The sequence below is a fragment of the Eulemur rufifrons genome, chromosome 30 (genome assembly GCF_041146395.1).
Source record: "Eulemur rufifrons isolate Redbay chromosome 30, OSU_ERuf_1, whole genome shotgun sequence".
Lineage (NCBI taxonomy): Eukaryota > Metazoa > Chordata > Mammalia > Primates > Lemuridae > Eulemur > Eulemur rufifrons.
In genome coordinates, this window is record NC_091012.1 from 20,846,623 (window position 1) to 20,860,947 (window position 14,325).

The window sequence follows — 14,325 nt, forward strand, 5'->3', positions numbered from 1 at the left end:
TTGTGAGAGGACATATTTCTGCTGTGTTCAGCCATCCAATTCGTGGCCATTTGTTATAGCAGCCCCGAGAAACTAGCCTAGCTGGGGTGAGGAGAGGACTTGGGGAGCTCGGCGGAGGCAGTGGGCGCTGAGTAGGGAGGCTGAGGCTGGACAGGGGATAGGAGGTGGAGACTTCTGCATCATCATCAAACCACGTCACCTGGCAGAAGGCCTTAGGGAGCAATGGCCTTTTCCTCTCAATGCTCCCAGCTGTTTCAAATCATAGCAATTATCTGAATGTATCTGAATGACCAGAGTGGCTGTCATTAGCTTGAGAGTCCCTTTGGCGCTCTATATCCCTAACACCTGATGCACAATTTCCTGCTTGTGGAAGACACATATGAAATATAGGATGGTAAATATGTGAGTTCAATATTCAACATTCATTCAACAAACATTTATTAAGCTTCTACTGTGTGCCAGGCTGGAAAGGTGAGCGGAAACCGCATCCCTAACCAATCCAGGGAGGCTGGAAAATCAGGTGCAAACACCCTTAACGCCCCCATTAGAAAAGGCCTCTTCACATTTTATGCACAGCACTGCATTTCCTTCGGGTCTCGACTGCATTGGGGTTTTACAGACACTGACACCTTGCCCTGTTAGTGGCGGCTTGCCTACTGAGACACTGACACCGCAGCAAGAACTCCCGCAAGCGCCCCTCACTCAGGGCTCGGCAAACGCTGCCAGCTCTCCCCGTCCTAAGCCACGCTGGGCCACCACAGCCCAGGGCGACAGCTTAGTCGGGCTGCGGGGACTTGCGACTCAGGTGACTGGAGATACCCTCGGGCTCCAGGCTCCACCGGTTCCTTCTGGGGACAGAGCTCGCAGCTCCCTGGGGCGGGGCTTGAGGCATCCGTGGGCGGAGAATCAGTGTCCCAGGCGCTTGGCGTCTGGTGTCCAGAGGCCGGCGGGCGCAGCCTGGTCACAGGGCGGTGTCGGCCTCCGCGCCTGCGTCTGCGCTTGCGCGAGCTGGGCCTGTCAGCTTGTGTCGCGCCGCTGGTTGCCCGGCCCGGGGACGGGCTGGCCGGGCCCGGGCGGGGCCTGCGGGGCGGGCCAGGGCGCGCGCCCGCCGCGAAGACCCCCCGCCCCCACCGGAGGCGGCCTCGGCGCGCCGGGGGCGCTTCTCCTTTCGGTGGGGGGTGGTGGGGGTCGCGGGACCGGGCCTCATGGAGGCCGTTAGGCCGGAGAGCGGCGAAGGGGCTGCGGCGCGGGGGGCCGAGGGGCGGCTGGCGCCCGACGCGAGGGTACACTTCCGTGTGACCAGGTTCATCATGGAGGCAGGTAACCGCGGTCGGGGACAGGGCGGGTCCCATACGGACGGCACGCGGAGGCCGGGGTCGGCGGCGCCGGGGGCCGCTTTGCGGGGCAGGCGCGGCTGGGCAGAGGGAAGAGGCCAGGCCTTCCGGGAGGGACCCGCCTTGGCGGAGGCTGGGAGGCTCCGGGCTGTAGGCTTCTGCCTTTCCGCCACGCCCGGTTCTCTAGGCAGTGGGCCGCAGGTAGGCGCTGGTGTCCCAGCTGCACAGATGGGTGTGCGGGCCCGAAGAGAGAACGTGGTCGGGGACAGGCCTCCAGCTAGGCGGGGGCCAAGCCAGGGCACTCGCGGCTCTGTGGAGTCTGCCACACCTGTCTCTCTGTGTACTGGGGGACTGTATGGCAGTTGGTCTCACGGAGCCTTTTGGAGTAGGCTGTAGGGGAGTTCCTGTTACACGGAGGACCCAGGGTGCAGCTGGAGTCCTGAACCTTCCCGGGGCATCCGCTGTGGCGTTGGGTGCTCTGTGTCCAAGGCGACGTAAGGAAACCACGATTCCCGTAGAGACACTCTTTTTTCCCTGTCAGTAGTATCTCCTTTAGCTGGCAGACAGTCATTTCCTACCTCTGCTACTTTGTATGCACTGTTGCAGGGGATGTTGGGCAAGTGTGCTTTCAAGTCTGGGCGGACAGAGGGTCTGAGGAAATGGTGCAGGACCCTTAATCCCAGTGATTTATAAATTTACTTTGATTTACAAGAAGAGTTGTGAAGTGTATTAAGGAAGGATGGCAGTGTCCCCTCAGCTGCCACCATCTGTCTGCTCAGAGTCAGCAGCACCACCTTATCTGGTGTGTCCTAGAATGAGGGGTCCCACGTAGGAATTGTCTACGTTACTGAAGTTTAGATCTTTTTTTTTTATTTCATCTTATTATTATGGGGGATACAGAATTGCAGGTTACATACGTTGCCCATGTACCGCCTTTCCCCCCAAGTCAGAGCTCTAGGCATGTCCGTTCCCCAGGTAGTGCGTGTTGCACCATCATGTAGGTATATATCCCTCCCTTCCCCACCCCCCCTTCCCGAGTCAGCACCTTCAAGGGTTACCATTCCCCAAACGGTGCGCAATGCACTCATTGTGTAGGCATACACCCATCCCCTCCCCCACCCCCACCTCAGTCTGATATCCGATTGGTGTCGTTCCCAGATGTGTATTTAGGTGATGTTCAGGGAAACCAATTTGCTGGTGATACATGTGGTGCTTGTTTTTCCATTCTTGGGATACTTCCCTTAATAGAATGGGTTCCAACTCTCTCCAGGAGAACCATAGAGATGTCGTATCTTCATTATTTCTTATAGCTGAGTAATATTCCATGGTATACATATACCACAGCTTACTAATCCAATCATGAATTGATGGGCATTTGGGTTGTTTCCACATCTTTGCTATTGTGAATTGTGCTGCTATAAACATTCGGGTACATGTGTCTTTGTTACAGAATGACCTTTTTTCCTTTGGGTATATGCCCAGTAATGGGATTGCTGGATCAAATGGCAGGTCTACTTGAATCTGTTTAAGATACCTCCATAATGCTTTCCACAGGGGTTGCACTAGTTTGCAGTCCCACCAGCAGTGTAGGAGTGTTCCTGTCTCTCCACATCCACGCCAACATGTGTTGTTTTGGGTTTTTTTGATAAAGGCCATTCTCGCTGGGGTTAAGTGATATCTCATTGTGGTTTTGATTTGCATTTCTCTGATGATTAGGGATGTTGAGCATTTTTTCATATGTTTGTTAGCCATTCTTATATCTTCTTTCGAGAAGTTTCTATTCATGTCATTTGCCCACTTTTTGATAGGGTTGTTTGATTTTTTCTTGCTGATTTTCCTGAGTTCTAAATAGATTCTTGTTATCAGTCCTTTATCTGATGTGTAGTATGCAAAAATTTTTCCCCATTCTGTAGGTGGTCTGTTTATTCTCATGACTGTTTCTTTGGCTGTGCAGAAGCTGAAGTTTAGATCTTGAAATGCAAAAAGCTCTTTAAGGCATCACTTCCGTTGGACTTTTCTATAAATATATTGCGCATACCTTTGCCCTTTGTAGGAGGCTAAATACCAGTCCCCCAAAGATATCTCTGTCCTAATCTCTGGAACCTGTGAATGTCATTTTACATAACAAAAGGGACTTTGCAGGTGTGATTAGGGACCTTGAGGTGAGGAGATTATCCTAGGTTATCACTAGCTCTGAAGACCAAGGAAGGGCCCATGAGCCAAGGAACACAGGCAGCCTCTAGAAACTAGAAAAGGCAAGGAAACGATTTTCCCTGGAGCCTCCAGAAGGAACCAGCCCTATTGACACCTTGATCTTAGTCCTAAAGCTCTTTCGGGACTTCAGACCTCCAGAATTGTAAGAGTATAAACCTGTGTCGTTTTAAGCCCCTGAATTTGTGGCGATTTGTTACAGTAGCTACAGGGAACTAATCCAGGATGTTGAATGTATCTTAATGGCTGATTGTTGGCTGCTCTCCACCTTCCTCTGTCAGTGTGTAGGATGAACTTAACCTTCTCTTGTTAACCCTAGTCATTGTGAATTTTCTTGGGTTCTGTAACCCAGTGCAGTGATTTCCTTAGGAGCTGTGCAGGGGTGGGATGGGGGTGGGCTTTAACCCCTAAATAAATCCACTCCCTTCTGCCCTGTCCTCTTGCATGGTGTTGGTCTCCTTCCTTGGTGCCTGTCCGTGGCAATAAATGTTGCTTTTTCTCTGCTCTGCCTGTGGTGTTGGAAGTCACCCTGCTTGCTTTGCTTGCCTTTTCTAATCTGTGGACCAGGACACCAGTGCTGAATATCGTCTGTGACTTCAGGACTGGTGGCATCCGTTTGACGGCTCAGAGGCCTTTTCCCTCCTGCTGTCTTGGGATTTCTGTTAGGCGAGCTGCAGGGCGGGCGACCTCCAGTTAAATCCTTGCTAAGGTGAACACAGACGCACAACAGTGTATGGTCCCATCCAGGATTTCGTGCAGAAGCTGATATGCCCGTTGCTAACTGAGTGGTAGTCGGAAACCTTATTTCTCAGCCTGCGGTCTGTAGATCCCTGGCCTGGGCACGACCTGGGGGCTTGTCAGAAGCACAGAATCTCAGAACCCCAGACCCACTGAAGGGGACTCTGCATTGGAACACCATCCCCAGAGGCTTCGGCTGCCCATCAGAGTCTGAGAAGCCTGGGGAACCCGGTGAAAGACCCAGCATCAACTACCAGCTTTGCGGAAAGTTCTTAGTCTTGCCTGAGCAGGGGCCCGTTCCAGCGGTTGTCCTCACTTGAACAGCGGGTGAGCGCTGGATTGAAGTACCCTCCTGCCTGCTTTCTCTCTGTAGGTGTCAAGCTGGGGATGCGTTCCATTCCCATTGCCACGGCCTGCACCATTTACCATAAGTTCTTCTGTGAGACCAACCTGGACGCCTATGACCCTTACCTGGTCGCCATGTCTTCCATTTACTTGGCTGGCAAAGTGGAGGAGCAGCACCTGCGTACCCGTGACATCATCAATGTGTCCAACAGGTAATGGCTTTCAGGCCAGGGCATTCAGGAGGGCTTCCTGGTGTCCACCCCGAAGGGGAGGGCAGAGAAGGCTCCCACTGGGCCCTGCTTTCCAGGGGTCGGCAGTCAAGCTTGGAAGGAAGCACCTGGATGGCCTCAAACCAGGGCCAGAAACGCTAGCAGCCAACTGGGAAGGAGCCTGGTATCAGGAGCCTGGGGCGTCTGTGGGAGAGAAGCCTGGGCCGGATTACGGGGAGCCTGAGAGGCTTGAGCAGAGCAAGCTCGGCGGGCATGTCAGCGAAGGCTGGGCTGGAGCCATCGACAGGGACGGCTGGAGGCAGACGGGCACGCACAAGAGGGAACCTCCTCCCAGTTGGGCTGTGTGGGCCTGCAGGCCTGAGTGCCCCACACGGGGAGGGTGTGGACCCAGCTAGGTGGTCCTCTTACTTAGCCGGTGTGAGAAACCAAGTCCCAGTTGCTCAGGATCCTTTCTTGCCTTGCTGTGGGCACATGGGCAGCACAGCTGGGCCTGAGCAGTTGACTGCTAGTGAAGGATGCAGGTGCCCAGCCAGTCGGCAGGCTTTGCCAAGGCCCCGGGGGCCCAGGGGAAAGCCACGTGACTTGTGCAAAGTTACTGACTAGCTGGGTGTCATGGGCCTTTCTAGGAACTCTGGTCGTTAGGAAAGAAAACTATTTTATTCTGCTTCTTTTTAAATAAACAGGTAATGGAAAAAGCACGCCCTGCCTCCTAACAGCAGGTTCACAGGGTACCTGAGAGACTAAGACAAAGACAGGAGGACCGAGGGAGGGCGGGTGGAGTCCACCCATAATTACCTGGTCCTCAGCAGGGGAGCAATGGAAGGGGACATGGTGCGGAGCCCTCATTAGGGGTGCGGGGGACAAGGGGGTTCTGCGGGGACATTGGAAAATGAGTGAGCAGCTGGGAAGGATGAGTCATTGACAGAGAGTTTTGATTGTTTGAGTATGAATCCCGTTCACCTGCATCTTGGGGATCTGGCGTAGGTGGGAGCATCATGGGTGTAAACAATGTAAGTAGGATTGTGCTTAGAAAGATCTGGGAGGAAGGAAAGACAGTCTCGGAGTATAAAACTGGAAAACGTTCGCTTTTCAGAGTACATCATACCCGTGACTTGATTAAATACGTTTCTTGGGTCCAGAGTGAGAGCCCTGGGCATTGCCCCGAGGTGACAAAGGGTCCCTAGCATCAGGCTGACTGGGACAAGAGGCACAACCGGCTGGGTATGCTGAAGCTTCGGCTTCCTCTGGAGCCGTTGCAAAGAGCCAGTCCTTGCACTTGACATCGTGCTGAATGATAGAGGATGGCCCATCGGGCTCAAACCAGGAGCCAGCTTCTCTGTCCACCACTGTTTTCATTCTGTACATTAGACACGTAGGTGAAGGATTATCTTATAAAAACGTAATTACAATGACCCTCTGTTCATCTACCACAGAAGGACACTAGAGTGTGGTTCTGGACATCATGTGACTTAAGGGCTTGACCAATTCAAGCTATCCTGTTTCTCAGGGGAAACTGCTCCGGTCATCGTAAGCATTGTCATTTGTCTACACAGATACTTTAACCCGAGCAGCGAACCCTTGGAGCTGGACGCCCGCTTCTGGGAGCTCCGAGATAGCATTGTGCAGTGTGAGCTTCTCATGCTGAGAGTTCTGCGCTTCCAGGTCTCCTTCCAGCATCCCCACAAGGTACGTACCGGGAAAGTATGCTCTTTGTTTTCATCCTGAGAGCGTCTCCCACCCCATGCTCGAGAGCACAGCAGGTAAGCAGAGCCAGGCGGCCTCGCCGGCCCGACTCCATGGGTTCTCGCAAGCGTTCTCATTTCAGCTTCTGCCTTTCTGCCCATGCATCTGTGGCTGCAGGCTGGGGCCTCTGTGGCCCTCTGGAACTGCTGTCCACCCTGTGGCTCGTGTAGAGCGCATGCTTGCTGAGCCTCAAGGAAGTAGGGCTAGTTTTGTGACCTGCCAGAGTCCCTGTCCCTGTGAGTTGCTGTTACGCCTCAGAGCCTGCATCCAACTCAGTTGTGCTTAGAGAGCTACGAGGAAAGCTGAGGCGCTCGAGTTAAGTAGCACACTTTTAACTTCTAGGAACATGTAAGTCTCGATGGAAGAACCATTTCAAACGGCAGCAAGAGAGAAGAGTCCAGCTCTTAGGAGCACTTGGCTGTGCTACTCTGGCCAGCCCAGCTCCACTTGTGGGCAGTTGAGAAGGATGGCCTGCAGGGGGAGATGGAGGTGGTGTGGTTTGGGGCACTGGGCTAGGATCTCTGTTCTTTTTAACGTCAATTTTTATTGAGATCATTGGAGATTGTCATGCAGTTGTAAGGAATAACACAGAACCATCCCATTACCCTTTGCCCAGTCTCCCAGTGGGAACACTTTGCGTAAGTGTCGTGCAGTACCACAGCCGGGATGTGGCCGCTGACAGTCTGCTGGGTCCCCCGGCTTTACCTCTGTGGTGTGCTTGTCTAGTTCCGTACAGTTTTCTCACGTGTCTGCATTCACGTATCCTCCATCACAGTCAAGGTACAAAACAGCTCCGTCACACCAGGCTCCTTCGTGTTGCTCTTTTATACTCTTACCTTCACCCCTCCCACACTTCCTTCCTAATCCCTGGGAACCTCTGGTCTCAGATTTCTACCCAGTGGGTTTTTAGTCGGCATAACTTTCGAGCAGCATCCCAGGGGAAGGCGGGAGCTGGACTGAGTGCAGAGACGACTAGAGTTGTCAAGGTGACGAGGCTCAGGAAGGAGCGGTGCTCGGGCCTTGGAGGATGTGTGATTTGTGCCGGGATCCGGAACTGCGGCTTGGCGTTGCTGGGAGCCTGCCGGCCCTCCCCCTTCTCTAGTCAGGGCTAGGGTCTCAGGATGGGCTAGAGAGTAAGGGACGGGTCCTTCCTCCCTGGCATGCTAGGGCCACTCACGCACTTGGGTGTTGAAGACTGTCCGGGGAGCACACCGGTGTCTTTCTGTATCACACGAGGTTTGGGCAGAGCGTCTGTGTTCTGAGAGCAGGAGCTGACAGCTGGGCTGGAGGGTCGTTAAGACAGATGGCACTACTGGAGGCTCTTGGCACTAACTGGGAAAATGCAGTGACCGGTTTCTAGTCCTCCTGAAAGCAGGTCCCCTTGGCAGCAGGCTGGGCACACGGGGCTCTGCAGACGAAGGCGCTGCTCGCTGGAGCACCAGGCCCTGCGTGGTTTCCCTCGGTGGCCGGGCAGGGCCCTGTGCTGGAGAGGGTTTCCCTGGAACTGGGCCGGAGGCTGGGAGTGGGCAGGCGCGTCACGCAGAGGTCTCAGTGAGTGCACAGGCCTGAGGGGGGGTGGTGTGCCGGCATATTCCCACATGGCCACGGGGTGGGGGGCGGGGGGCGAGGGCCTTGGGAGACAGGGCCAGCAGAACGCATTGGGATATTTTCCTAAGTGACCTGGAAGCCATTGGAGGGTATGAAAGGGTGGTGACATGACTGTGACAGCGTGGAGATAGCGGCTGGTGGGAGGAGGGACGGCAGAGTGGCAGGGAGCGCGAAGGCAGACTGGCTGACGTGCATGTCTTTGCAGTACCTGCTCCACTACCTGCTTTCCCTCAAGAACTGGCTGAACCGTTACAGCTGGCAACGGACCCCCATTGCCGTCACTGCCTGGGCCCTGCTTCGGGACAGCTACCACGGGGGGCTGTGCCTCCACTTCCGGGCTCAGCACATAGCCGTGGCAGTGCTCTTCCTGGCCCTGCAGGTCTATGGAGTCGAGGTGCCCGCTGAGGCCGAGGCCGAGAAGCCATGGTGGCAGGTGAGGTGACTGCTTGGTGCCCTGGACTGTGCCCCTTTCCTCTCAGAGGTCCCTGCACCCGGGGACCAGTTTCTTTTTGTTAATTATCTGTCAAGAACAGTAGGGGCTACTTGAGAATCTTGAAGCTTGAAAATGCCCTGTTAGGAGAGTCTGCGGCAGGGCGCGCCCCTCAGCACAGCTGCCCCTGGGAGCGGGATCCCTGCTGGGGGCGGGGGCTGTCAGATAGCAAGCAGCAGCCCCGGCCTCCACCCACGCATTGCCAGATGTCCTGGGGCAGGGCCTCGCCCGGTTGAGAACCTCTGAGCTAAGCCAGGAGCGTCAGGCACTTGCACTAGATTGAGTGGGAACTTGGCGAGGGTGACACGTGACAAGGCTGCGGGGAGGGCAGGCGGGCGGGCGGGTGGCAGAACTGCATGGGTGGGTGGCTGAACAGGCAGCTGGCAGATAAGGTGGAGAGCCGATAGTGTTGCTAGGTGGATAGATAGTAGCTAGGCGGGTGGATGGCAGGTAGATGGGGAGAAGAGATAGGTGACCGGTGAGTTCTTGCCTCACTTAGAGCTACTGAAACCAAAGTGCGGTTTGCAGGACTCTGTCCGCAGGGAGAGCTGTGTGGGTGGTGGGCGCCGCTGTGCACAGAGGCTATACCCTTGTCTGGTACTCTCTTCCCTGGCCTGCTTGCCCTCTGTGGAAGACCACAGCTTTTGCTGGTTTCCCTTGTTTATTGTCTGTCTAATCCTGCACCCCACCCGACTGTAAGCACCCAAGGCCAGGGATCTTGTCTGTGCTATGTACAGCCATAACTCCTGTGCCTAGACGTGGCACATAGTAGGTGCTTGTGTGGCCTTGAATACGTGCATCTGTAGTCCTGGTCTCAGGCCAGACGTAGACCCCACCACGTAGCATCGGGGTGAAAGAGCATTTGTGTGGACAGACAGTATTGTTCCGTGCTTGGGCTTCTCAGGGACTTTCGGATAACGTGGCTGCAGTGTCCCTGCACGGTTGGAATCTGGTGGTGGCAGACACTCTCTGAGGACATCTGGTGGGTGGGGCGGTCCCGGCTCCTCAGCTGCCTGGATCTGCAGTGTCGTTGCTCATTTCCCATTGTGCCTGCTCCTCCACCTCTCCCTTCTCCTCTGTCTTCCTTCGCTTGCTCCCGACCCTCACTTGCGTGCCAGTGCCACCTCTGCGTCCCGTGCTCCGCCATCTGAAGGGGAGCGCCAGCCTAGCTGGCCCCACGCAGCCGGGAAGCAGCTCCGCCAGGAGGTTGCTTTCTGGGCAGAACAAACTCACCCAGTAATTCTCAAATTGGGAGGAAGTTGCAAATGTGTGTTCCCACAGCTCGTAAAGCCTGTCAAACCGGACTTCACCTCTTTGGGATGCTTGGGGACTTCCAGAACCCGGGCACACCCGTGGGCTGGTGAGGTGTGGGGGCCAGAGGCCTGCAGGAGTGGCTCACGGCGAGGCTGTGCCTGCCTTTTGATGCGCTATCCCCCTTTGCGTGCTCTCGGCCACTTCTTCTTGCAGCAACTGCCTCTATTGTCACTAGTCTGCCGTGCGCTCAGCATGAGGTACTGACCCCGACTGGCGAGAGGAGCGGGGGTGGCAGCAGGATCAGAGGAGCTGCAGGTCACCACGCAGTGTTGGAATTTGCACACCCAGAGCTGCACTGGGTGCCCCCGCACCCTTCTTCCTGCAGACAGGGAGAACCGAAGCTTATTTCCCGCCACTGCTACTCTTTGTCCTACAGACAGAAGTTGATGTCCCCAAACCAGCTGAGTTGAGTCTCCAGGCCCTCTTGGTCCCAGAGGCCAACAGTGTCTCCCCCTAGGACTTGAGGCTGTGTCCCTTCTGCCAGGGGTCCCAGGATTGTCCCCCAACATGGACTCTTCTTTTTAATTGTGCTGACATACACATCACATAAGTGTGCCATGGTACCACATTTAAGTGCACACTTAAGCCAGTGCTGCTCGGCACATTCCCGGTGCTGCGCAGCCATCCCCGGCGTCCATCCGCAGACCGTGTTCACCTTCCCAAACCCAAACTCTGTCCCCATGAACACCGACTCCCTGTGCCTCTCCCCGGCCCCTGACACCCACCACCCGCCTGTTTGTCTCTGGGGATTGGACTGCTCTCAGACACGGCCCCGCACAGATGTGCAATCTTGTGGTAACTGTCCTTTTGTGACTGGCTCATTTCACGGAGCACGACGTCCTCAGGGGTCAGCCGTGCTGTAGCCCGTGTCAGAATTCCCTCCTTTTGAAGGCTGAGTCATGTTCCGTTGTCTGCGTAGACAGTTTTGTTTATCCACTCCTCCGTCCGTGGACACTCGGGTCGCTTCCACCTTTTGGCCCTGGATGCTTTTTAATGGTCGTTTTCAGCGTGGGGTCTCTAGGAGTGGGCCCCAAGGAGCAAGCCTGTATTTCTGACATGTTTCTTTTTCACCCAGAACCCAGGGTGAGCTGGCCATGCTTCCTGAGTCAGGGCTTGGAGGGATTCCAGGTCCCCATCTCCCACCTGAGGTGGTAGGCTAGGAAGGGACCCAGGTTTGTTTAGTGGGTTCAGAAGGGGTAGACTTAGGTCTAGTTCTTGCTTTGGCTCAGCCCAAGGCCTTGACCTTGTTTCCCTTGGTTCCCCAGGCATCACTCAGCTTCCTGGTGCAGGGTAGCTACAGCATCTGATCAAGGGCTTGTTGCTTTCCTCTTTCTTTCCCTTCTCATGGTGGTCCCCAAGAGTCCCCTCGGGCTCAATGATGTGCTGGGAGGACTCAGAAGTCATAAAAACCGTCACACTCACAGTTACAGTTTATTGCAATGAAAGGACACAGGTTAAAAGCAGCAAAGGTACAAGGTGCGGAGGGCGGGGTCCAGCAGAGGCCAGGCGAGAGCTTCCGGGTGTCCTCTCCCGGGGAGGTGAATGGACAGTGCTTGACGCTCCCGGCAATGACGTGTGAGCCACAATGTGTGCCAGCGCACGTGGGTTATTGCCAACCAGGGCCGCTCCCCCTGGGCTGTGGTGTCCAGGCTTGGTACTGGGGGTGGGTCACGCAGGCATGGAGCGCCCACGGGGCTGACCTGGCTACACAGGCGCCAGCCACGCGGAGGTCCCACTGATAGCATGTGGCTCGGGCCGCCCCCACAAACCATGTCATTGGTGCAGACTACCCGGCAGGGTCCTAGGCCCCTGCTATAAGCTGAGACACGCTTATCAGGCGGGATTTTCCAGGGGCTTAGGGATTATCCTGCAGGAGCAGGTCGGACCCCCGGGCCTGTGGGCTGGCCCTGTGCTGCACACACCCTTGGTTTGAGCCCCTGAAGACTTCCCTCACAGTCTGTGAGCGCTCCTGCACGCTGTGGTCTAGATGACTGGTCTAGGCTGTAGACCAGGTCCACGTGCTCCTTGGGGCCGGGCTAGGGTGGGCATGGGGTCCTAGTTAATTAGCCTGCCTATTTCTAGAAGTGGGACTCCCACCTTCTCTCGCCCAAATCCCCAGAGACCCTGGACCTGAGAAAGCCCCACTCAGGAGGCAGGAGCCAGTGCTTTGGGCCTAGCTCTGTCACCAACTCCCTGTGTGACCTTGGAAAAGTCCCCTCTCCTGTCTGGGTCAGATGATCACCAAGGCCTCTTCTATCTAGAATGTTCTTTGCTTCGTAAAGTCTTTGGCCTCAACAGGCTAGAACTGAACTGGCTTGGCAGGAAAGCTGCCACCATCCTGGATAACCAAGTCCCCATGTCCCCTTCCCTGCCCATGAAATGCGATTCTACACTTAGTGACCAGTGCCTTGTTTAACACAAAGGGAGTCTAATTGGAACCTGTTTTCCTTCTCCTTTCTAGGTGTTTAGTGACGACCTTACCAAGCCAATCATTGATAATATTGTATCTGATCTCATTCAGATTTATACCATGGACACAGAGCTCCCCTAAGGCCCTGGCCCAGGCCTGCCCAAAGAGAAGCCCAGGATGGTCGGCTGCCTGGGGACGGTGCCACCACGTCGCTGTGACAGCTGGTCCCCAGAGGACCAGCTGGGAGGACTGATTGTGCTGCTGGAGATGGGCTGGTGAAGGCGATGACATGCTGCCGCTTTGACTGTCCCCAGCAGCCGCGGTCCAGACGACGATGGGAGCCGCACCTCCAGCGGGCAGGCCGGGAGCGCACTGTGTGCAGCTGACCTGAGGCGGCCACGTCTGCTTTTGTCCTTTGAGAGGACTCCGACTGCAAGGGAGGCATGACGTCATTGCAAGGGAAGTCAAAGAACAGATGGGACTGTACCCCTAGGGATTTTTTAAAGCCAGATTTATAGAAAGTGGGATGTGCAACATAGATGGGATTTTATTTTGTGTAATAAAAGATGATGCGAATCAGCAGAGAGCCCTGTACGTGTTCTGTAGCTCGTGCTGCCCTTGGAACGCTCTCCGGGCCTCTCGCGCTCCTCACCCGTCCTGGCTTTCGGGGCCTGGTGGCAGGTAAGCAGAAATTTTGGAAACAGTGCCGCCATTAGGTGGCAAGCCTGGGGTCACGGAGGATCACCTGTGTTCAGAGAAGCCAGACCTGGTCAAATGTAACTGAAAGTAATAAGACAGGGTTTTAAATGTCTAGACAGCCATCTAGATGGGGAGTCCAGAGAAACTCAGAGCCCCGGCACCCCTCTGTCTCCCCACTCAAAAGTCACCTCTTCAGAAAGGACTTGGGGGTCTGAAACAGACCAGTGCGGGGTGCATTCCTCAGTTCCCCCATCAGGCTCAACGTGCGTTCAGCACATGGTGGCCTGGGGCCTGGGGCCCGGCCTGGCCTCTTCCCCACATTCAGGGGGAGGCTCCACAGGAGAGTGGGCTCTACAGCCCACAGGTGTGGCGCATGCCTCACTCGTCAGCCCTGCTTGGGGGCAGAGGCTGCGGTCACACACTGGTGACAGGTCAGGGCTTGCTTGACTTTTCAAAGTGACCATGCTATCTGTCCTCAGGGTGAGGAATCGAGCAAATGTCACAGCCCTCCCTGGTGGGCAGACTGCCCTGGCTGGCCTGGCCTCCATTTCATAGACCTCTCCTGTGGGTTTCTCCTTAATGTGGACTCACGTTTTGGCTGTCACAGGGCGACATTTACTGGGCAGCTCCTGTGTGCTGAGTCCTGGCGTAAGCACACGGCGCTCCTGCCTTCCTTGTGGGGAGGGGAAGACAAGAAACAGCGAGGAAGACCTGCAGCGTGGGCGTGAGGAGTGCTAAGCAGAAAAAGGTGGCCAAGGGGGCAGAGGGTGGGCCCCGGGCAGGCCTCCGTGCCCTGTTGGCATCGCCCTGGCCTGGGGACCGTTTGGTTGACAGACTCATTCGTCGTTCCGTGTTGCACATGTCCAGCCCAGCACCCGCCTGCTGCCGGCCTCTCCGGAAGGAGTTCAGCTCTCTGAGAACTGGTAGATGACTGGGCGTGGGACTCCATCTTCTACTGACAGGGTGTTGACGAGCCTGGATGTCCTCTAAGACCCTGTTCAATCCCGGACTCTTGGGTGACTGAAAACGTCGCTTAGCAGTTCACCACTCTGGGCTCTTTAGGTGAGCTTTCTGGATTTCTCCTTTGTCACCATGTGTCCTGCTGAGGGGGCCTCGAGAGGCACGCGCGAGAGGGTGACTGGGGCCTGACGGAAGTCCTCTGTGCCCTGCGTCCTGCCATCAGTTCGGAGGTGCCGCGCCGTC

General features: G+C 55.8%; 1 protein-coding gene across 2 annotated transcripts; it reads left to right on the forward strand.

The window, feature by feature from the left end:
- The first annotated feature begins 1,060 nt into the window (after positions 1-1,060).
- On the forward strand, positions 1,061-13,002 carry CCNQ (cyclin Q). Of its 2 annotated transcripts, none has more exons than XM_069463302.1 (5): positions 1,061-1,320; positions 4,657-4,840; positions 6,412-6,544; positions 8,415-8,642; positions 12,475-13,002. In XM_069463302.1, exons 1-5 carry the CDS (start codon positions 1,206-1,208, stop codon positions 12,562-12,564), a joined length of 750 nt encoding a protein of 249 aa, XP_069319403.1. In that variant the 5' UTR covers positions 1,061-1,205; the 3' UTR covers positions 12,565-13,002. The 2 variants fall into 2 exon arrangements, with proteins under 2 accessions (XP_069319403.1, XP_069319404.1); XM_069463303.1 differs by having other exon boundaries at positions 12,535-13,002.
- Positions 13,003-14,325: the final 1,323 nt, after the last annotated feature.